Source organism: Trachinotus anak, unplaced genomic scaffold (genome assembly GCF_046630095.1).
Source record: "Trachinotus anak isolate AG129_WGS33_773 ecotype Australia unplaced genomic scaffold, CSIRO_AGI_Tana_v1 ptg000020l, whole genome shotgun sequence".
NCBI classification, from domain to species: domain Eukaryota; kingdom Metazoa; phylum Chordata; class Actinopteri; order Carangiformes; family Carangidae; genus Trachinotus; species Trachinotus anak.
Genome location: NW_027273871.1, coordinates 5,627,647 through 5,651,423, shown reverse-complemented (window position 1 = coordinate 5,651,423; position 23,777 = coordinate 5,627,647). Strand labels below are relative to the sequence as shown.

The 23,777-nt window shown below is 38.6% G+C and overlaps 1 protein-coding gene and 1 pseudogene across 2 annotated transcripts; both read left to right on the top strand.

The window, feature by feature from the left end:
• Positions 1-5,519: 5,519 nt before the first annotated feature.
• LOC139637495 (neuronal acetylcholine receptor subunit alpha-10-like) lies at positions 5,520-23,728 on the top strand. Of its 2 annotated transcripts, none has more exons than XM_071506231.1 (6): positions 5,520-5,775; positions 14,453-14,598; positions 14,679-14,833; positions 14,910-15,156; positions 15,240-15,525; positions 20,694-23,728. In XM_071506231.1, the coding sequence occupies exons 1-6, from the start codon at positions 5,718-5,720 to the stop codon at positions 21,443-21,445; spliced, it is 1,644 nt and encodes a 547-aa protein (XP_071362332.1). In that variant the 5' UTR covers positions 5,520-5,717; the 3' UTR covers positions 21,446-23,728. The 2 variants fall into 2 exon arrangements, with proteins under 2 accessions (XP_071362332.1, XP_071362333.1); XM_071506232.1 differs by lacking the exon at positions 5,520-5,775 and adding an exon at positions 14,176-14,242.
• Positions 15,533-20,668, top strand: LOC139637496 (E3 ubiquitin-protein ligase TRIM21-like; annotated as a pseudogene).
• Positions 23,729-23,777: the final 49 nt, after the last annotated feature.

Here is a 23,777-nt window from a genome sequence, read left to right as displayed (position 1 = left end):
TCGCCTGCCGCCGGCTGCCATTGGCCGCTACATCGCAGATTGACAGGACGCTCAGCCAATCAGAGAGCGGAGCCGTGTCATTACGTAATGTTTGGCAGCAAAGTGAAAGAAGTGAAGAATAAATAAAACAGGCTCAGTTTAAAACACCACGAAAGACTATTTCCTTTTGAATATTTACATTTATCAAACCTTATATTTGATATGTAGACACAAACACACATTACAATTAAATTAAAATTAAATTAAAATGTTAATGCACGTTTTATTTAATGAACAGTTATTGTTGCATTGAGCTGGCAGCCTCTGTCAGTGAAGTACAAGTTAAAACTGCCAATGCAGCAAATTAAGGGTTAAATTTTCCCGCCTGCAGTGGCACTTGTTGGATTGTATTAATATTTAATTCACCAGTAGTTAACACTGGTGAAAATATTCAGTTGTGTTTTATGTCGATAAATAACTGAAGTCTTCTTAAAATTACAGATTTTTCTGAGAAGTTTGGCTTGGCTGTAGATGTCATATTATACTGTGTTTGTTGAATAGATTTTTGAAATGAAAGAAGTGAAACACAACTGCTGCAGCTTCTTCAAATGTTAGTGCACTGTTACTTTTTATTTGATTAACTGAAAAAATATAAAAAGTTCAGTAATTGTAGGAAAGATTATTCTTTGGGGGTGTGTAGCAGGAAAGTTTGGATTCCTCTAAGTATGGTGCCCAAACTTTTGCACATGACACAATTGCTGTTTAATTTTCTTGCTGTTTTTATAAGTTGATGAAATAAAACGTAACAGAGCATCAACGTTTGAAGAAGCTGCAGAGGTTGTGTGTATTTCACTTACTTACTTCACTTTAATAACCAACTGAATACAGACTACAGACATACAGAAACTCTTCCATACAAATGTACAACCTACATTTGTTTTATATGAAGTGTTGATATTCATAAGAAGATATATTTGTGTTTCACCTGAAACTCTCTGACGCCCCCTAGTGGAGGATCAGGTGACACTACATCCTTCCTCCCCTTTGCTCCTGTTCATCACAGTCACAAGTTTCCTTGTGATGCCGATGCAACCAAGCATCAATTTCATTTTATTCCTGTTCTGATTATTAAACATAACCATGTTGTGTTTTCCATGTAAATAATCCATCAGACATCACAGAATACATTAACATCCCAGGGGCCCTTCGGCCAGAGCCTCTGTATGAAGTGATTATTAAAGGTCCCATATAGTATAAAGGTAGAATTTTTTTTTTATTTATTATAAAGCAGGTCTAGGTTCTATATTAATACTGTGAAAGTATCAAAGCCTCAGTCTACAGAGAAATGCACACAGCCTGTATTCAGAAACTGAGCCTTAAAACAAGCCGTCAGGACTTCTGGTACGTTGTGATGTCACAACAAAGTAGTCACAGCTCTCAGCCATGCCCCAAGTCCCACACACCAGAGAGAAGCCTGAGAAAGGAGATGTAAAACTACACTGAGATGGTTTTTGGTCAAACACAAAGAGTAAAATATGGGACCTTTAAAAATGTATCCGTAAAACAAGGTGAGAATGTTCTCTCCTCTCATTGGTTAGATGTGTCAGGAGCAGGACCTGAAGAAGGTCCTGTCTGCTCAAATACTTCATATACTTCAGTGCTAGTCCAGGTCAGACTTCAGTGTATTCTGCTGGTAACTGCACCAGGCTACAGGAGCCGTTTGGCTCAAACACACAGAGTAGGACTTGTTGGTCAAAGCTTTCACACCAATCCAGAAAAAAACTAAACCAAACCAGCGCATACACCGGAGCTCACTGCACCTGAACTCAGCAGGTGAAGCAGGAGAGTGCCCTCAGAGACACCTGCTCCTAGTGTCAGTGTGTATTGTTGAAGTCTGGTTTCTGTTGGCTGGCTCAGTGCAGCTTTGGCCCCCGGCCCACCTGAAAGGCTCTTACTTTTATTTCCAGGAGGACTTGAAGAATTGGCCGACAGCAGCGACGCAGCTCAATTAACCTTCAGTCACCTTCAAGTTCACTCAACAAAAGCTTTTTGAAAAGAAAAAAAATTAATAAAGACAACTGGGAGATCAGAGCCTGTGCTGATTTGTTTCTCTGCAGCTCTGTGATCTTTCCACTGACTTCCTGTGTGACAAAGAACTGGTTTTCAATTTACACTACAGCTGGTTTACGAAGCTCTGAAAGGTTCAGGGTCAAAATACAGAACAAAATAAACACAGAGAAGTTGCATTTAGTTTACACGCAATATATATCTGAAACACCTGAGGTCAGTGATCAGATCATTGAGACTTTTACTGAAGACACATTTGTGGTTATATTAGAGAGGAAACAGTAGAGACAGCAGGAAATCAGGGGAAAGAGATGAGACATACAGTATAACAACACTGGACTTGAACCAGGACCTGCAGATGTATGTGTATCTCAATGTATTTGAACTTTTTCTTCTTTTTATTTAAATTTATGTTATCGTATTTTTTTAATCTTATTTTTATGTTCTGTTTGATTCGTTTCATACTGTTTTATTCATTCAAACAATATGTATCTTTTAATATTTCCCTGTTTCTTTTATATCTTAATATATATATATATATATACATATATAGATAGATAGATAGATAGATAGATAGATAGATAGATAGATAGATAGATATTGATCCTGATTGGCCCATACACAAACTTATTAGAAACTTATTAGAAATTAGAACAATTTCACGTATAGACATATATGTCTATATTTATGCTTTGTATGCTTATATTGTATACATGTTACAAAAATACATATTCATCTCAAAGCCTGCTAATATACATTGATATTATAAAATTCATAAATACATAAATAAATTGTGTGTGTATATATATATATATATATATATATATATATATATATATATATATATACACACACACACACACACTATGGGTATTCATATATGTTATAAATGTATATCTTCATATATCCACAGCATAATGTGATAATAATATATCCCCTAATAGGTGGCATGTATAGCAACATCAATTAGGGACATACTGTATATTACATTTGTGTTTTTATTCTGATTTTAAATAGGTTTGTTTTTCTTATAAAATTTAAAATCCTATCATCTTGTGTTTGTGTGTTTATAATGAAAACTGAAACTGAAACATTTAAAAATGGAAAACAGAGACAACCAGTCTCAGTTTGTTTTTTCTCTTCACTGAAATCTTCATGTTTCATATTTGTGAGTTTCTAAAAGTAAATGAGATCAAACAGGAAAATTAAATTGCATTAAAAAGAGGGAGCTGTTCAGGTTCTGACTCTTTGACTTCATCACCACAGCCAATTTACTTCCTGCTAATCCGTTAATCTCCCCATCATGTCCTCACTCCACTTCTCAAACTTCATTATTTATCTTTTATTCACACAACTCTGATTAGAAACTGTTCATAATGGGCGTTCATTCATTCATTCATTTATTCCACACACTGAAAACAACAACAACAACACAGGGTCAAAGGTGAAAGAGAGAGGTCAAAGGTGACAGTATCCTGACGGGGAACAAATATCCCCTGTGGCCCTGGATGATGAAGAAAACGTGAAGTTAAGATGAAAGTGACGCTGATGAGGAAGATGTTTTAAAGTTCTTCAATATGGCGTCTTCAGTGAATGATGATGTTGACATTAAAGGACCAGTCTGACATTTAGAGAAAGTTCATCCAGTCAGACATCGGTTTCCTCTCTGTGTGTCCTGTGCAGGTGTTTTTGTAGAGTTAATCTTGCTGTTGATAAACTGATTTTGAAGAGAGAGCTGGAACACACAGTATGAACCTCATTTAATGCAGTCGGTGTTCTGCCGTCTATGATCACTGAAAAAATAAAAACATAGTCATAGATGTAAGATCAGTCTGTGAAAACTGTTTGTTCCTGGGACAAAAAGGTTCAAATACCTTCAAACAACCACAGTAGCAATCTGAACAAAACTGTTTCTCAACAGTGGTTCTCACTGTGGGGTCCGGGAACCCACAGGGGTCCTTCGGGGGGTTCTTGGGGATCACCAGCAAAAAGGGGAATCATTTATTTTCACTCTAATTCCATCCACAAGTACAAAGACAGAATGTTTGACTAGTTTGGTCATGGATTGTTTATAACTGAGGCTGATGGGAACATGATTTGCAGGTGTTTGGTCACTGTACGAAGTAACATGTTGACCTGATGAAGAAAAGTAATCAAACTGTGGACCCTGAATGACTGTCGGTCCATCCAGTGCTCACTGGATGGACCAAAGTGGTGGACTGTCATTCCCACAGAGCCATAACTCTCTCTTTGCCTTAAATGTTACTTTCCAAGGTGAAATCTGCATTAACTTCTGTGTTGAGCTACAGCGTCACAAACACCCAGCACAGCCGTTAAAGACACTTCAACACTTTCTGACTGAATCTATAATTCATGGACACATGAGTTGAAATTGAAAACAACACCAGGTGAGGGGTTGGGGTGTGAAGGGGTGTGTTTCTTGATGGAGGAGTTAAGTAGTTGACACCTGATGTGTTCAAGGTAGGAGCAGATTTTGGTTCATATTACAAAGGACTCAGAGAAATCTGTTAATTATTAACCCATTGAACGCACCGGCTGCATGATGTACTTAAAAACCCTGTTGATACGAACGTCCATCAGACTGACAGTCAGCACACAGAGGGAGGAGCTTCTTCACCTCAGACTTCTCCAATATAAACACACTGTACTGAGGAAAGAGTTTTTGTTTTCACTTTGTCTTCACATTTATCCAGCTGCTTGCACCTTGTACTGAAGATCAAGAAAGTGAAGTGTTTTCTAATGTTCTTAGTCACTTTATTTCAGAACTTACAAAATGTTTAGACTAATTATCTCAAGCTCATGGCTTCAACATGTACCAAATAAGACAACAGTTGTTGTCTTATGTTGTTTTTCCTGCCTGAAGTTTAGCAACAAAGATACTTCCCATCTGAAACATTTGAATTGAAAGACAAAGACAAAAATGAAAAATGCCTATATTCCAACATATTAAATGAATTAAAACAAAGAAAAGCAGCAAGTCCTCACAATGGAGAAGCTGCAATCAGAGAATGTTTGTCATCAAAAGGTTAATCATCACAATGGTCACCAATGTTATTTTTGTCAATTAACGACTCACTTGACTGTGAGTATCTATCTATCTATCTATTATCATAGCGGAGCATTCAGCGGCTAAAGACCCAGATATTTCCTTCAGGAGCTGGTTGAGACCAAACACTGAGCTAAAACAGAGGAAATACTGGATTTTCATCAGGTGACACACACTCCAGCCTGTAACAGCTGGATGTGGACATAAACAACAGCTTCATCAGATCAGTAATATAAACATATTGATGAAATGGTGACTATTAATTTAAAAATATCAATTAAATTCAGTTTAATGAACTGGGATGTTTTTCAGAATTTGATTAAAATTATGAAATATGTGGGAGAAACCAGTGGTCCATATTCTCCAGCCTGTGGGTGGCACTAATGACCCCTCATACATCAGGGACCACCGCACTACAGCAAACACCGACCCGCATCAGCAGCTGCTCTCTCCCTCCCTCTTTCTCTCTTTCTCTCTCTCTCTCTCTCTTTCAGTGTGTTTCATCGTCTCTGCTCGGCGGTCAGAGGCTGGATGGAAGCTGAGGTGTGATCACAGTATTGTAATCGATTTATTTACCGGATCAATAAATAGTTATCAGAACGGAATGAGGCTCCTCTGCAGCGCATGGATCGCGTCTCTACTGCTCCACTTCTTTCTTCCAGGTAAGAAGATTTTCAGGTTCACTTCTTAAATGTAAAAACTCATTGATAAACGTCGCTTCTTTAGTGAAAACAATGACGGTACCTGCCTTTATTTTATTTTATTGCTGCACAATATTAATTCAAGCTGGAACCTGGTTTTGGCGGAGATGCTGTCGCAGCCTCCTCACTCTTCAAGTGATGAAGATTAAAGTCATCGATGCGTGGGGTCGGATTCAAACATCTCTGAGTCTGTGAAAATCTGGACTGTGGAGAAAATTTCATCTGCATCACTTTCATGAGCTAAAATCTTTCCATCACTAGTTGTTCTGCCTTTAAAAAGCAAGTTCTCCTGATTCTCTGGTCCAAACTGTGTCCTCATGGTAGAATGTTTTTATTGTCATTTTCTATCAAGGAATATTTATGTTGTTAGTTAATCTTCTGGTTATTTTCATGAATCACCTATTAATCTGTGTTATCTATAGAATGTGGGAAAATAGCGAAAATGCCCATGAAAAATGTATTTAAGTCCAGATTGTCCAAGAGTCAAAAACACACGGATAACATGTTTCCTGACATATATGCTTATGAAAAGCATATAAGCATCAAATTATAAAATTAAATTAGAGAATCAATCAGTTATCAAAATAGTTGTTTTTTTCAGTCATTCAATCATTTCCACATGCCAAACATCTGAAATCACAGCCTTTATCAGTAACATTCACACCTTCATTCTTGGACTGAACACTGAAGTGAACGGGGGCGTTCAGGATTCATTGTGCCTCCGAGTGATAAGGACAGGAGGACAAAAAATAAAGACTTTACAACCGCGAGGAGGAGGTCAGGGATGTGGAGCGAATGTGAGGCTGATGTGGTGGTTAAGAGGCCACATCCAAATTCAAATAATCATGCTATGGAGAAGTCTGTTCTATTTACAATAAAACTCTAATTAACTGAACAGAAATTAAGAGCAGATTGTGGATTTGATCTTTGAGAAATCTGATATATTAGATGTTTTTAGTGTTGTATCAGAAAAATGCTATTTAAGTTTAAATTGGATGATAACGCTTTTCTTTTTCCTCTGTCTAAAGGCCAAGTATGAAATCTCCAACTTAAAAGTGGTGAACACCATCTTTCTCTGATCCTAACCAAGCAGTTTTCAACCAGTCCTCCAACCTGAACCACCATCACCTCTTTGATACGGCTCATACAAGTGTCTCCTGAAATAGTGTCCCTACAGCAGCAGGCGTACCTACCTTTGTCTTGGCTTGGTTAGGTTTAGGAAAAGGACAGTGATGGTGATTTGGTTTAAAATAAGTACTTCCTCAACATTAGTGGATCATAGTTATGATAAATTTGAATACAATAAAATTTACACAGGTTAGGTTAGTGTTAAGAGCTATAGGGTTATGGAAGTGGTTATGGTTAAACTTCCAGGAAATGAATGGAAGTCAATGTAATGTCCTCTGAAGTGATGAAAACTCATCTGTGTGTGTGCGTGTTTGGTTGGTGTTGGGACAATGGAGGGAGGCAGACTGAGCAGTGATAAGCCTTGATGGTTGTCAGGATTAAAGCTGTCAATCACAACATCCACTCAGATAAGAGGAAGAGTGACCTCCAGAGGTCAAACAGCAGAGATTATCCAGACACACTTCAGCTGGAAACTGACACACGCATCTTCACTGCAAAGATCCTGTCGGCTGTGACCTCTCCATGGCTTTATCCTCTAAAGCTGTAAATATCTCCAGCAGCGGTTTTATCAAAGATGACCATTTTGTCCTGACTGTCCAAAATCTAATGATATTTCTTATGTGAATTTTAATCTGATGATGGCAGTAGAGGAAAGTCACCAAAATCATGAGAATTCGTCAGCTGGGGATCATGAATATCCACAGTCATTGTCATGGACAGGTGACCATTAGTTGTTGATATCTTTCATTTTGAAGTCAACATTCAGAAGTGAAAAAGTGTTGAACGGATAGCCTGAAGAACATCAGCATCCACTGTTTAAAAATCAAAGTAATTTTATTTCCAAATACAATTGCAAATTTGATAAATTGCTGTATGTGCTTTTCTCCATTCAGTATTCCCAATTCTAATTTCTATTACCTCCCTTAGAGACACACACAGTAGTCTCCCAGATGATTTAAAAATCATAAGTTTATTTTCTGACCACCATTTTGAATTGTTTCAGAGTTATTTCTGAGAAATCAGGTTTTGTCCATCAGTTTGGAAGATGGCTCTACTAAAGTCAGAGCTGTGGTGAATTTGAAATTTTAAAGTTTTATAATTTATATTTTATAAGGTTTCCCATCATTTATTTAGTATCTATATTTTCATATAGATAAATAAATTAGAGCTGAAACAATTAGGGGATGAATCAACTATTTTGTTAATCGATTAATTGTTTGAGTCATTTTTCAAGCAAAAATAGTGAAACTAATTATAACAAAGAAGACAATTTTTTCATTTGAGAGGATGAAATGACATATAATTGTAAACTACACATTTTTTGGGTATTTGGACACATTCAGCAGTAAAGATGGGATGGAAAAGAGCAAATAAAATGTATAAATCATTAATATTGTAAATTATAAACTTGTTAACATTTGTCTAACTGATGTCTGTCTGAAAGACAAAACAACTTTATTGTAACAAACAGATGAAGATGGAAACATGACTGATTCATGTCTGAAAACAGCTTAATAAATGTATTTAAGAGTAAAGGATGAAACTGGCTCTGGATGTGAATCGGATGATGTTTCATGTCATGTTTCCATCACTTCAAATTGATACTTCAATTTACTGGGGATGTACCCTAATCCCCTAACCCCTAACCTCCAACATTAAACCAAGTTTTCACCCTTACATTTTTTTTGTCCCTATGAGGCAGTCAAGTCCCTTTCGTCACCACCATCATCACCATCATCACCATCATTGTCATGGTAATGACTGAGTCCATACATGCTGGACAGTGCACAGATGGCCAGAATCATGTGCATCACGGCTAAGTGCAAAGAAGAGATGAACGCATGTTAAGTCAATATGACCTAAACTGTTTGTGTGTGTGTGTGTGTGTGTGTGTGTGTGGGTGTGTGTGTGTGTGTGTGTGTGTGTGTTTTTGTCTGTGTGTGCCTGTATTACTCATGTTGTGGGGACCTATACCTATGTAAATTATATTGTAAGGACGCGACTTACTTTTTGGAACAAAAGCAAATTCCCTTAATGTATATCATTTAATTTTACAATGAAGACTTGGTTTATGGTCAGGGTAAGATTAGGTTTAGGCCAAAGCAAGTAGTGGTTATTGTTATGGTTAGGGTAAGTCCCCAGGAAATGAGTGTAAGTTAATTTACTGTCCTCTGGAGGGATGGAAACAGGGCTATGCGTGTGTGCCAGCTGGCATGCTCTCAGAGCTGTTAGCACTAACACTCCTCAGACAGTTGATACTGTCAGACAAAGTGCTGACGCATCTGCTCAACAGACCATGAAGACATTTGAACGATGAACACAGACAATAAGAGGTGGAGTTGCAGATCAATTTACAGAAAGCCTTCAGGATTTTAATGATCTCACCTGGAATTTTTACCTTCAGGTTCAGTCTCATCTCATTATTGATGAGCCAAATGCAGCATGTTGATTGGTCCTGCTTTTTTCTGTCAAACAGGTGTTTGTAGTTGAACTGCAAGAGGTAAAAAGACACGGGTATTATCAGCCTCATGTAGTTATAGAATCAGCAGTAAAAGTACATGAGTATCATTATTGGTCCCTTTCAAAGGGTCACCAGATAAATTTGAGGAGTCATCAGATGATTGATGGTAGAGGAAAGAAGAAAGAAGTTCTGATTCACTGATCTCTTTTCATTTGACTCTTCTCTAATCTTTTATTTTTGGTGAAACATTTGATAATTTGACATCCTTGGACCTCAAAAAGTTATTTAAATGAAATATTCTAATTTTCAATGGAGAGGTTCTTCCGGCCTTTAAGGAGGTTCATGTGGCTTGTGAGTTGGCTCTAGAGGTCTTTTAGGTGGTGTTGAGAAGGGTCTGGTGGTCACTGAATAGAGGCACTAGTGCTTAAAGAGGTAATTTACGTAAGTGGTCCTTGTAAGAAGTTCTGGGGGTCCTGTAGGTGCCCTGGTTCAATCCTTAGGAAGTTTTAGTGGTCACAAAGGAGGTTCTGGTGGCCACAGAGGACGTCGTAGAAGTTGATTAGGCGGTTCTAGTCAGTCTCGTTGTCACTGCAGAAGCTCAAGTGGTCCATTGCGTAATTCTGATTGTCCTGTAGGTGGTTTTAGTTGTCAGTAATGAGTTTCTTTTGGTCAAAGAGCAAGTTCTATATGTCCTTAAGATGGTTATAGTAACTGTTTAGGTGGTTCTAGTTGTCCTTTAGGAGGCAGTAAGAGTTACTGAGAAGATTATAGAATTATTAGGGTGTTTTAGTGGTCACTGAAGAGGTTCTAGTGATCATTAAAGAGGTTTTAGTGGTCCTTTAGGTGGTTTTTGTATCTACTGGGGATGCTCTAGGGGTCATTGAGGAAGTCCTCTAAGCTTAAGGGGGCTATAGTAACAATTTGAGGACGTTCTAGGGGTCTAGTGAGAACATCTATGGGATATTTTGGAGCAGCAATTTAAACAGCTCTTTTCTTCCACCACCAGGCTCCATCAGGAGGTTTTAGTTATCAGCGAGGAGGTTCCACAACTCATGGCAGGTGTCTCTAGTGTACCTTAAAGAGATTACAGGAGTTCTTCAGTATATCAAACAGCTATGGGAGAATTTTTTTGATTTACATGTTAGACTGCACTTTCCAACACCATCATCAAAACGCCAAATAAGGGAATATGTTTTGGAAGAATGGTGTTGGTCCTTCCATTAGAGTTCCACATATAGTCTCATAGAGACAGTCTACGACAAGGGCCAGTAAAGCTATTCTCAACACCTTACTAAGACACTTTATATTGGATTTAACTTTCATTTGTCAACAGTCTATATACACAGTGTCAAATTTAATGGAAATCTGGCTTGTAGTTGTTAGGATATCTTGCCTGGAACAAAGGTGCTGACAGACAGACTGTTGTCACTGCAGCCTTCAGGTCCTTCTGCTGGCCAAGAGGATACAACTGAAACATCTGAAACATGTTGTGTTAAAACTATATGTTATTTGTCTTATTTGTTTGAACATGTTAAATTAATATAGAATAAAATAAAAATTCCAGAAGTTGTGTGAATCTTTTTGATTCACATGCATTTTTCTATATGTTTCTTCTTGTCAACAAATCCCTCGTTCAGAGCCAAAAAAGCAGTAAATGTTTCTTTCTAACAAGTATTGTGTGGGTATGAAAGCCTGATAACTTACATATCTTACACACTTAGATATCGCATGTTAGTGCTCTGAGCCATAGAGCTACAATCACATCAGTGAACCACACTGTTGCACTGGGTGACATGTTCTTTAGATCACCATGAACACACACACTGTCCTGGAGTAATACACTACAGTAATACATGTGGATTAATCCGCCACAGAAAATAGTCCAAGTCTACTGTTTCATCCTGTTGACCAGTTGTTTTTAGAACTTACTAAGCCTTTTTTTTTTATGTGACATGATTTTGAAGATTTTTGTGTGGGGCAGGGAAGTCAGAAATTACTGAGACTCTTTAATAGTGAGCTTTAAACAGACAAACAGAGCTGATGAGAATCAGATTGTCTTTATCTGTTTCTCATAAGGAGATATCCTGTTGTTCTCGTTTGTCTGCCTCATTTCCACTTTTCCATTTTTGTACAAAGGATGTTAACACTCAAAGCCACAGAAGGAAAGCCCTCTGTGGGTGTCTCTACTCAACTGTCATGTTAGAGCTTTTCAATATATAATTTTCTTGCTATCTGAAGGTCACTGAATGGACTCTGGTTTTGTTGACTTCCTTTTTTGTGCAAGGCATGTTGTTAAACCTCTCTCTGTCTGTCTGTGTGTGTGTGTGTGTGTGTGTGTGTGTGCGAGAGAGAGAAAGAGAGAGAGACAGAGAGACGGAGAGAGAGAGAGAGAGATTAGGACTATTTATTTTTGTCTTTAATATCTACTCTTGCACTTCTGAATCTCTCTGTTACTGTTGAGTGTTCAGTACTGCAAACTCTGTGGTTTCCAGCCTGGAGGTTGGAACCTCACAGAGGGTTCTAAGATAAATATCAAGCCTTATTTAAAGGGATAAAAAAGATAATTGTATTTACATCACACAAAATTTTTTCTTTTTACTTAAAATGAAGAAAGAATTGTCTGTGGTTGTAGCTCACAACTTACATCCATACTACTTATTACCACATTCTATAATCTGTAATGAGAGGTCATACATAGACTCTTTCATTAAGATAAGATTAAGATTTTTTTTTCGTCAGTCAGTGTATAGCTGTTTTTTATTGGTAATACTATTATTTTTGTATATTAGTATATTTCTGTATATTGTACTGACTTTTTAGATATAGTGTGGGTGCATCATTTTTATTATTATCATTATTAATAGTTTTACTGTTATTTTCTTGTTCCCTTTTGTCTTAGATTTTAAATTATATTCTTGTTTTGCTTTAAGACTTCATGTTTACTTGAGTGGACCCCAGGAAGTGTAGTTGCTACCTTGGTAGTGGCTAATGGGATCCAAATAAACAAATAAATATCTCAAGCTTTAAGGGTTGAGTCCCATTCCATTGCAGATGTCAAAGAATTGAAAAATTGTTTTAGTCACACAAACAGATCAAGAATAAAAGATTGTAAAGTAGCTGATAGCTGCACTTTGTAGTTTTTTATTGTTTATTTTTAAGAACTGACAGAAAGTGTAAAAAGCAAATGTTAAACATAAAATCAATAGGATAATAGGTTTAAATTTCAGTCTTCTCAAAAAAGGTTTGCTAAGGGTCTTGGGGTTAAGTGAAGAGAAAAGGTTTATTTCTTAAATTTCAACAAAAAGTTAGTAAATCTCACACCCGGTGTCTAAAAGGGGGTGTAGCAGATGATTTCCAATGTCAAAGAATAATTCTTCTTGCGATAAGTTTAGTTAGATGCAGACAGAGAAAATATTCTTACACTGAATTTTGACATTTCAAAAATGGAGGGAAATACTAAAAAAAAAAAAAAAAGAAGTCCTTCAGTATAATACAACCATCACTTTTTCAATGTAATTTCCACTCTGGGACTAATACGTGATCAACAAAGCATTAGAAGTGAAAGGCATCAGGTAGTGTTGTTTTTAAAGGTCTGCAGGCTGCAGTGTCCAAGGCAACAAACAGCAAAAGATTTCACTGTGACCTTACATGATGTGTGTTTGGCAACTGAACTTCATTCCTCGGCTGCCTGAAGACAACTGACTGCAGCTGATAGCGAAGTCCTTGTCGTTAATTTACGCAACTGAAGTGTTGGCTGTTCGCATTATTTACTTATATGGTTACTGGACTGAAGATGCTATCAGCCGAATGGTTCAATTGCGTCTTAAGTTTTATCTGCTCTGACTTTTAGCATCTTCATCTGATATGAACTTTGGAGAACATAAAATACAGTTGAGTCCTTCAGATCTCATATTATTGTTCCATTCATCTGCGTCCAGCCCTCCTCTGATCTGATCAGACGAGACTGTCTCTGAGCTCATAGCTAGGTTCTGTTGTTAGGCAACATCTAGTGGCTGTAGTAATTATGACAGGAGCAAAGTTTGTTTCAGTTACAGCTGCTGTTGATGTGGAGGAGAAAACTTGCTAAAGTATTACACAGATGAATACAAGCATCCTTTCAGGTCACTTCCACCACCATCATCATCATCATCATCATCATCATCAGTTATGACAGAATTTAAAGGAATTATCGTTCTGCAGACGTTTGTCTGATTAATGTGTAAAACCTGAGGAGATAACCAGGTTAATTGAAGTGGGAATTGTGGTTTGCATGTGTGTGTGTTATGGTATGTGTGTGTTCAGAGTGTTTCTGTGTTTCTGTGAGCTGCATGATTTACTCCTGGTGACATGAGAAATTTCAGGATAGAGAATCACTGCAGAGAAGAAAGTGGCAGAGAAAAGGACACTTTAACCGCATGACATCCAAAATGATGTGTGAAAGAATCAGGTTAACATTTGAAATGTGAAAGTTTTGATCAAACTATGGAAATAGTAAACTTTTACATAAACAATACTAAGTTATTTAAAATTAAGATGATTAATATGAACAAGAACAAATATTCTTAAGAATTCTTATAAAATGGGTGAACAGAAAAATATAACTGCAAGAAACTGATTTCCTAATAAATATGAAATTTTCAAAATGAAACTTAACAAAACTAATTGCGGTTATGCTTTTCCATATCCAGCCACAATTAATTTGATTTTATTATTTTTATTTAGTTGTGATTATAAAAAACATGTGTAGAGTGTCCCCTAGAGGGTGAAGTGGTCATTACAGCCACAACATGAAACTGCTGAATAGATCAAACATCATACTACTTATGATTTCATTGAGAGGTGTGGAGGTAAGAATATCAAGTTTGTCCTGAAGGTGGTGCCAAATAAAAGGTCAAGGGGTCATTAAATCTAAGTAGTTAATCCTCTGGGGAGCAGGTATGAGCTCAGCACCATTACAGAAATCTGACAGTTGTTGACATAAAAGCTCTGGAGAGTTGGACTGACCAATGCTGTCGTCTACCTGGGTCTCTCTCTCTTTCTATTCTCCAGGTTGCTTGGCCGCTCATGGTCGCTTCGCTCAGAAGCTACTCAATGACTTGTTCTCCAACTACACCAATGCCCTGCGGCCAGTGGAGGACACTGACCACATCATCAATGTCACACTGCAGATCACTCTCTCCCAGATCATCGACATGGTAACCATACCCTGACTGCTGATCCAGATGTTCACGTTGTGTGTGTTTCGGCTGACACTGATCATGTTTCCTTTCACCAGGATGAGCGGAACCAGATCCTGACCACCTACCTGTGGATCCGCCAGGTGTGGATGGACGCCTACCTCACATGGAAGAAAGAGGACTATGACGGACTTGACACCATCCGCATACCCAGCAGCTATGTATGGAGACCTGATATTGTTCTGTATAACAGGTAGGTGTGGCCTCCTGCACAGTGACTTCTTCTCTTCCTTGCCATCACATGACATTCTTCACTTTCTCCTCCACAGTGCAGATGATGAGTTCTCCAGCTCCATGGAGACCAATGTTGTTCTCCGTAACGATGGTCAGGTCATGTGGGACCAGCCAGCCATCACCAAAAGTTCCTGCTCCGTGGACGTTGCCTTCTTCCCCTTTGATGTGCAGCAGTGTCACCTAACGTTCGGCTCCTGGACTCACAATGGCAACCAGATGGACTTGTTCAATGCGTTGGACAGTGCTGACCTGGCCGACTTTGTCCCCAATGTGGAGTGGGAGGTGAGCTGTTGCTTTGTCATGTGTTTACATGTTCAAGTATTTGTCAGTTCTTTGACAAAATCAAAAACCTTTTTTCCTAACAGGTTCTGGGCATGCCAGCCAAGAAAAACGTCATCCTGTACGGCTGCTGCTCGGATCCATACCCAGACATCACCTTCACCCTCCACCTGAAGCGACGTGCCTCCTTCTACATCTTCAACCTGCTCATCCCCTGCATGATGATCTCTTTTCTGGCCCCGCTGGGCTTTTATCTGCCAGCTGATTCGGGCGAAAAAGTTTCTCTGGGTGTCACGGTGCTGCTGGCCCTTACCGTGTTTCAGTTGCTGGTGGCTGAGAGCATGCCGCCCTCCGAGAGCGTCCCACTGATAGGTGAGCAGACTGAGGAGTCCCTGATTTTTAAGCTTTTCAAAAAAGAGTTGTTCATTTTTTGAGAAAAATATTTTCATTGAGTTTCTAAATCAGTCAGTGGTGGTCATGGTGATACACACACAAGAGATTGTTAAGTAGTTGTGTTATTTAAAAGGACTGGACTTCTTTGGAAAAGTCAATGATCTTTGTGATTGCCTCAGCAATTGGATCCTTGAGAATCACTTATTTTTGACACTGTCCATTGGTTCCTCTCATTGATGGCTGGATGCATATTGCAAATGACATAATATCAGGAGGTACACTGTCAAAGTCTCCCAGGGTTTTCATGTCGTACTTGACTCTTGGCAAACAGGAAAAGCTAAAGATGGGCAGATATCTTGCTGTAACAATCAATAAATGAAGGTAATAGTTTCCAAGGCACTGATTTCATGCCTGAGAAGCAAAACCACTTGTCAAACAATAATGGGTATTACATCACACCAATTTTGCATTTGTGACAGCATGTTTGAGTTTTGCAGCTTGTCAAACTAGTACAACTTCTTCTTCTTCTACCTCAGCATTTTCTGAATCTAATGCTGAGAGCCAGAGCAGAAAACATTATTGTGAAATTAAAAAATTCCATATCCAATGGATGTTTTCCAAACCTGTTGAAATATGTCCTCCATTTCTTCCACTTCCACTTCCACTCAACATGATAGCTACAATTTAAACACTTAGAGGAAGAGTTGTGGCCTATTGACCAAAACATAGACTAAGTTCTTGTTTATCGCGGACTAACCTGTCTCATAATTGTGTGTCTCATTGGCTGTTATAAAAGTACACACCTTGCTCGGGATGAAATTCATTTCATGCCAAAGGTTTCCCACTATAATCACACCCAAACCAGAAATACAACAAGACATCATCCTGAGGGTTTCAGTCAGAGCAAAGCAACATTTGAATGACACAGCAGCTTCAACGTTCCGCTGATGAAAGTGAAAGTTTGTCAGAGCAGCGACAGAGGATAAGGCTCAGTTTTTTCTACAAAAAAAAAAAAAAAAACTTGACTGAGTTCATTAGGACTTTTTTAGAAACACAGTGGAGTCACTGTGAAACACTGGTGAGTACAGCTGGTGATGCGGCAAGTAGCATTAACACATACTCTGCTCAGACAGTAAGTTACACTCATTTCATTTCATGGTTGATTGCTGTCAAATGGAACAACTACATAGTTTTGAGTGTTTTTCCGTAACCCATAGTTCGTTTTTTTCTTTTTTTTAATTCCTATTTTGGTTTTTTTTTCACACTTTTATTGTTGTTCTCAGTGTGTAGGTTATGGCTGCTGACAGCTGTCAGCTAACTAAAGAGGAGTTTCTGTGCGCCATCTGTCTGGATGTATTCACTGCTCCAGTGACCACACCATGTGGACACAACTTCTGTAAGGTCTGCATCACTGAACACTGGGATATTAATGTCCCTTGCCAGTGTCCTGTGTGTAAAGAGGTTTTCTACATAAGACCGGAGCTGCAGGTCAATACTTTGATCTCTCAAATGGCTGCTAAGTGCAGACAGGTGGATCAGCAGGAAGAAAACAGCAGCAGCTTAGAGCTACAGCATGCCAGATCAGAAGATGTTTCCTGTGACCTCTGCACTGGAACCAAACTGAAAGCCGTGAAATCCTGTCTGGTGTGTCTGGCCTCCTACTGTGGGACTCACCTGGAGCCTCATCTGACAGTCACAGGTCTGAAAAAACATCACCTCATCAATCCTGTGGAAAATCTGCAAGGCAGGATGTGTATGAAGCACGACAGACCTCTGGAGCTGTTCTGTAAGACCGACCAGACATGTGTCTGCATGCTCTGCGCGGTTTTAGACCACAGGAAGCATGATATTGTTCCTTTGAAAAAAGAATATGAAGAAAAAAAGACTGAGCTGGAGAAGACAGAGGCTGGAATTCAGCAGATGGTCCAGAAGAGACAACTGAAGATTCAGCTGATCAAACACTCCCTGGACCAAAATATTAAGGATGCAGACAGAGAGATAGCAGATGGTGTTCGGGTTTTTACTGCTCTGAAGGAGTCTGTAGATAGAGGCCTGGCTGAATTCATTGAGAAAATCAAAGACAAGCAGAGACCAACACAGAAACAGGCCGAAGGCTTGATCATGGAGCTGGAACAGGAAATTATGGACCTGATGAAGAGAAGCAATGAGCTGGAGCAGCTCTCATCTTCTGAAGACAACTTCCACTTCCTCCAAAGTTTCCAATCCTTAAAGGATGCTCCATCCACCAAAGACTGGACAGATGTCAATGTCTGTCCACCATCATATGAGGGGCTTTTGGTAACAGCTGTAGCTGCCCTGGAGGAGATACTCAGTAAAGAGATGAAGAATGCCTTTAAGGCTGAGCTGAAGAGGGTCCAGCAGTATGCAGTGGATGTGACACTTGATCGTGAGACAGCAAATCCCTGGCTCATCCTGTCTGATGATGGAAAACAAGTGACATTTGGTGATCTAAATAAGAATCTTCAGGACAATTCAAAGAGATTTTCTTATTATGCCAGTGTCTTAGGAAAGCAGAGTTTTACTTCAGGAAGATTTTACTATGAGGTTCAGGTTGAAGGGAAAACTAAGTGGGATTTAGGAGTGGTTTGAGAGTCAGTCAACAGGGAAGGGACAAATCACACTGAATCCACTGAACGGTTACTGGACCGTATCTTTGAGGAACGGAAATGAGTACACAGCTCTTGCTGATCCACGTGTCTGTCTCTCTCTGAAGTCGAAGCCTGAGAAGGTCGGGGTGTTTGTGGATTATGGGGAGGGTCTAGTCTCCTTCTATGACATTGATGCTGCAGCTCTTATCTACTCCTTTACTGGCTGCTCCTTCAGTGAGAAATTTTACCCATTCTTCAATCCCTGTAATAATGACAGCGGGAAAAACTCTGCCCCTCTGGTCATTTGTCCGGTCCCTAAAATCAAAGTTAACTTAATACGAATATATTCAAGAATACGAAAAAATCCATAATCGACAAAAAAAAAAAAAAAAACATCACATAATTACTGAAGAACTTGAAAGTCTGATATAACAGGACATTTCATTGCTGCTTCCCATCTAAAATGGCATTTGTGTTTTCTCAAGAAACTTTTCTGATGCACGTTTAACGTGTGTGGTGTAGTGGGGGTGATATGCAACAACAGCCACCCATCTGGACTTCAACTGGGGCCTGGAAAGTTCGGTACACCTCACATCCTGATACACAGTATAGTAGTAGTATAGTAGAAGAGGAAGGTACAGCTACATCAAGGTGTATTAAAAAAAATGATTTCATTATCGTCTTGATATTTTTCTTTGATGTGATCTTTGTTATTTCCTGCTGCAAAACATTTGTCTGATAATGCTGATTGATCTTATGTAATGTAGTGTAATCTGTTCTGATAAGGGCAATGTCTGCTTTCAAGAGTGTCAAAACATCACAAAATGATGTAATTAGAAATAAACATTTGCAAAGGTGAAAGTCTAAATTATGATGTACCTAAGTTTGTCATATGTACAATCACTGCAGTGACATTATCAGGGAAAAACAACTTTGAACAACTGACAGTGTTTTTATCATAAAGCATCAAGTCGGGTGATAAAAAAACACTGTCTCATTGAAATATTTCCCATAATTCAAGATTGGGATTATTAAAATACCAATTTCACTGATGTTTCCATTAAAACATCTACTCAGGACAACTTATTACACTGCAAATATGACCGATATGGACTATCCTAGAGGCTTAAAAGGGAGCATTATACCAAGAGATACAACATGTTCTTGTACCTTGACCTGACCTCTCTTGTTGTCTTGTTATAATTGTATGTTCTGTAGCTGCTGTAGACACCATGCAAAGAAAAAAGAAATAAACCGAAGTAAAATGTTGCCAGTAAACACAGGGTGCCCATACAAGATTTAAAATGCTTAAATAAAAACGAGTCAAACAAAGACATAATATGAAAGACAGTATGTATATATATATATATATATATATATATATAATTATATGTCCCCCTGTTGAAGTCGTTTTGTTATCTGCCAGTGTGAGAGTCTGTTGTGAGGGTATTTTAATTCATGGCTGTGAGATCCCAGCCTACACATTCAGAGAAGGGTAGAAGGTGAAGGGTAAAACCTGCAGCTGGCTAAAGCTGGCTAATATCCCTGTAACAAACAGAAGGCCAGCAGGTTGAAAAAGTCCGTCAGCGGTTATTTAAAATACGATAGTCACAGCTCAGACATCAATGCACAGCAGTTCATTAACTCCTTACATTTCAGCTGAGACATTTCTGCACAACCACTGAGAGTCTTCCCATCTCACGTTTTTAACTTGTGGCACCTTACAAGAGTAGCACTCAAATTTCATTGTATGGTTATTAACAATAAAGTGACAATAAAGACATTCTGTATCTCACAGAAATAATTGATTGTCTTTGTCAAAGATAAAGATGTACCAGACCAGACGAGGCATACCAGACCTCGGTTGTCATGGTGACAATAATAAACACAAAGACTACCAACAGCAGCATACCTACCTTTGTTGACATGGTTACTATAACAACAGTCATGTAAGGTGAGTAAGGTTTAGGAAAAAGTGGTGATTTGGGTTAAAATAAGTACTTCATCAGCATTAGACGATCTTTGTTGTCATGGTTACAATAATAACGAACAGCCATGGATAATAAAAACAACACAAACTGCTAGTTTCACGTGGGAGTCGAACACCACTCTCATGTGTCATATTCCTGTGTTTTGATGACCCATACATCCACCACAACCTCCTCCTGACTTGGACTTTGTCGCTCTATAAACTACGTCACCGCACTATTCCCTTTGCTCCTGTCATCATTAATACGACCACCAGATGTCACCTAGCAACAAAATGTTATTATTGGTCATAATTACCTGCTGCCCAGACGACCTATGGGCTATGGCCTATGTTTGTTTGGCATTCAGGTGATTTGAGGAGATCAGAGTAGTTCAGTTTTTCAGTATCTCTTGTGGTTGTGTGAAAGATTTATCCTCTTGCTTCCTGAATTCTCCACCAAGTCCCCTAAATCACCTTCTGGTGACTGAGAAGCAGACTGACATTTGTCTTTATTTAACTCTACATGGATTTTGACCCTCTGAATGATTTTCAGTTTCTTTTTTCAATAGGAAAGTACTACATTGCTACCATGACGATGGTCACTGCATCAACAGCACTCACCATCTTCATCATGAACATACACCACTGCGGTCCAGAGGCTCGTCCCGTCCCAGAATGGGCCGAACGGTTCATCCTCAACCACCTGGCCCGCATCTGTTTTGTCTACGAAGTCGGCGAGAACTGCCTCGGAGCAACTTCAACCGGGAAACAACCCCTGTCTCAGGAGGAGTCCGAAGCCACATCAGCCAATGGTGGCAACCCCAGAGGACCAAACTGGGATGTGAATGGACAGGCGTGGGGAGGCAGGGTGGACGAGGATAGGGCAGGAGGGTCTGTGAAGGTGGGGCAGGATTTGACCAAGCAGACAGACTGGAAGGAGGATCTGTTTGTGACCATCGACCATTCAGAGAAAGAAGGAGCTGTGGGTGGACGTGAGGAAGAGAGGGAGGAGTCAAACAGTGCCAATGGAGGAGGAGGAGGAGAGCATGTCAAAGAAAAGAAAGGCGTAGGAGATGAAGGAGGAGGTAGAGCTGAGGAGAACAGGAGGGACATCTTAGTGAAAACCCAGTGTGTCTGCCAGCATCAGGGACTGCACAAGGACGTTGAGTACATTGCCAACTCATACAAGGACCAGCGAACAGCTCAGCTGCGCATTGGTGAGTGGAGGAAGGTCGCCAAGGTCATGGATCGTTTCTTCATGTGGCTGTTCTTCATCATGGTCTTCTTCATGAGCATTCTCATCCTGGGAAAAGCCATCTGATGTAGATCTGCCTTCAGAGAATCACGAGTCTGAGGGCAGGGAGTTGGTACACCAATAAAATGATTAACTTTACATCTAAAATCAGTCATCGTTTTCAGCAACAGTGATCTTTGCTCAAATAGTCACTTAAATTTAAACACTCAATCCAAAAAACTTAAACGCTTTCCACTGAAATGTAAAATGTAGGTTTGGGGTTTTAAAGAGGCTCAGCCACATAAAAGTAGTTTTTACATCAGAGTTTATGAGGGTACAATAATCAAGGAATGGCCATAGATAATTTCAAATGCTTTGAAAGCATCTCATCAAATATCAACTTGATTTTTTGGTGTTTCTAACCAGTGTATCATACATAACATTTCCAGAGACATCTGCAATAGCTTCCTTACATCAAATACTTAATGACTTGCCACAGCTAAGTAGCATTTCTGTGCAGTTGCCATAGTAACGCCATTGCTGCTAAAATGAATCCAATTATTAATGATTATGAACCAAACTGTTGGTGTTCTTGTCTGTGGTGTTTTTGTAATGAACTTTGTCAAAAACCATTGAGTGAGATTCATAGAAAAAAACCAAAGTGAACTGAGGGAGAGAAACTTGTGTTAGATGAACCTCAGAAAAGAATCAGATCCAATGAGAAGATACACTCTGAAAGTGAAATGAAATTCTGTAGCTGTCTGTTGGCTCTTTGCTTCCTAAAAAACATCTGAAAACCTCTGAAAATGAACATGGAACATGGTAGCGGATTGAAATGCGCTCACATACAAATCGTATTAGTTTAAACAGAACAGCTTCACTTCACATGATTTTGAAGGAGCCACTAAGCAAAAGAAGAAGTATATGCAGGAGGGGTCAAATTATATGACACTGAACTCAGTTGGATTCCCTTCAAACTGGTTTCAGTATTTTTCACTTGTTTGATGGAGAAACTGATTTTAAAGATGAGTATTGTCATTAAAAGATGATAACAACATGAGCTTTATTTAACTCAGATTGGCTTCCATCTGTTAGTAAAGATCAAAAGATTAAAATATGTGTTTACATGATGAGAGGATGAACTGATCTGTAGCCACAGCTCAACACAAACATCTCTCACTGTCACAGTTTGTCACACTTTTTTATATGTTTATGTTCTGAGTTTGTAACAATTTTAAAATGCATGCAGGATTTTTTAAATGTATGCAACACATTGAAGTCAGTGTTATCAGTTAATCTTTAAACACACAGTGTGTAACTTCTGCCACTAGGGACTTGTTTTCTCCACCACCACCACTGCAAGTATGCAATAAACATTTTAAAATGATCAAGATCTAAAACAATATATCATCAAAATATGGGTTTAAAATTTTTGACCACTTCTTTCAGACAACCACATGACATCATTGACAGGCAACCAATGAAATGGGGCGTTACCATGAATAAAATCACTGATTTCTTTGGTTTGAGAATTGATGGAAACATTAATGATAATGTAAAAACACAACTCAATAAAATATAGAACATAAGTAGTTGTTTTTCGACATTTAATGTGAAAAGGTTACGGAGTATACCTTTAAATAGAGTATGTACATGTAAAATAGTTCTGTTTTCCTATCTGAAATCTTCAAACTGGAGAAGTTTGAATCATCACCTGAAGTTTGGAGAGACCTATGAATTAACTAATTGTTACCTGCACAATTCATGAATGAAACTGAAAATCAGGTGTGGATTCTGCTTTGTTTTTATTCAGCCATCAGAACAATCAAATGGGGAACTAATGGATGGAGGATGTAGAACATGAAGAGGGGATGGAAAAAAGGAGAAGAGAAAGGAAAGAGGATAGAAAAAAACTGTTATGATGCTGAATGAGCGATAATCATGGAGATAATCTTGTGTTTTCTAATGATTTATGAAAGACTAGCGCTGTTTAAAAAAGCAAACATTTAGGAAAAAAAATTAAAATATAATAATTGCAGTAATTTATAAGGCAGAGAGAGCATGATAAAGTGTTTCCATCCTCTAGAGGGCAGTGACAAGTGTACAGTATGTTTCAACTGTAAAATGTCCCACTCAGTACATACAGTATCTTAGTCACGATTATTTAATTACGGAGATACTAAAGTGAAGGAGTGAAAGTACAAGAAATACAATCCCCCACATGCATTCTGTAATCAACACAATATAAAAATAAGAAATGCCAAAATGCATCACTCTAATTAGTTGTTTTATATCCTGTTTGTGTGATATATTTACACATGACACACTCACTGTTAATGCCATGAAATACATTAAACTTTTCATATTAAACCAACTTTGTTCACTGAGTTTTATGGATTTTCTTTCAATCATTTAAAAT

Coding starts and splice junctions, on each gene's coding strand:
- LOC139637495 (XM_071506231.1), top strand. CDS start 5,718: ATGAGGCTCCTCTGCAGCGCATGGATCGCGTCTCTACTGCTCCACTTC. Junction 15,157..15,239: donor TCCCCAATGTGGAGTGGGAG/GTGAGCTGTTGC, acceptor TTTTCCTAACAG/GTTCTGGGCATGCCAGCCAA. Junction 15,526..20,693: donor CGAGAGCGTCCCACTGATAG/GTGAGCAGACTG, acceptor TTTTTTCAATAG/GAAAGTACTACATTGCTACC.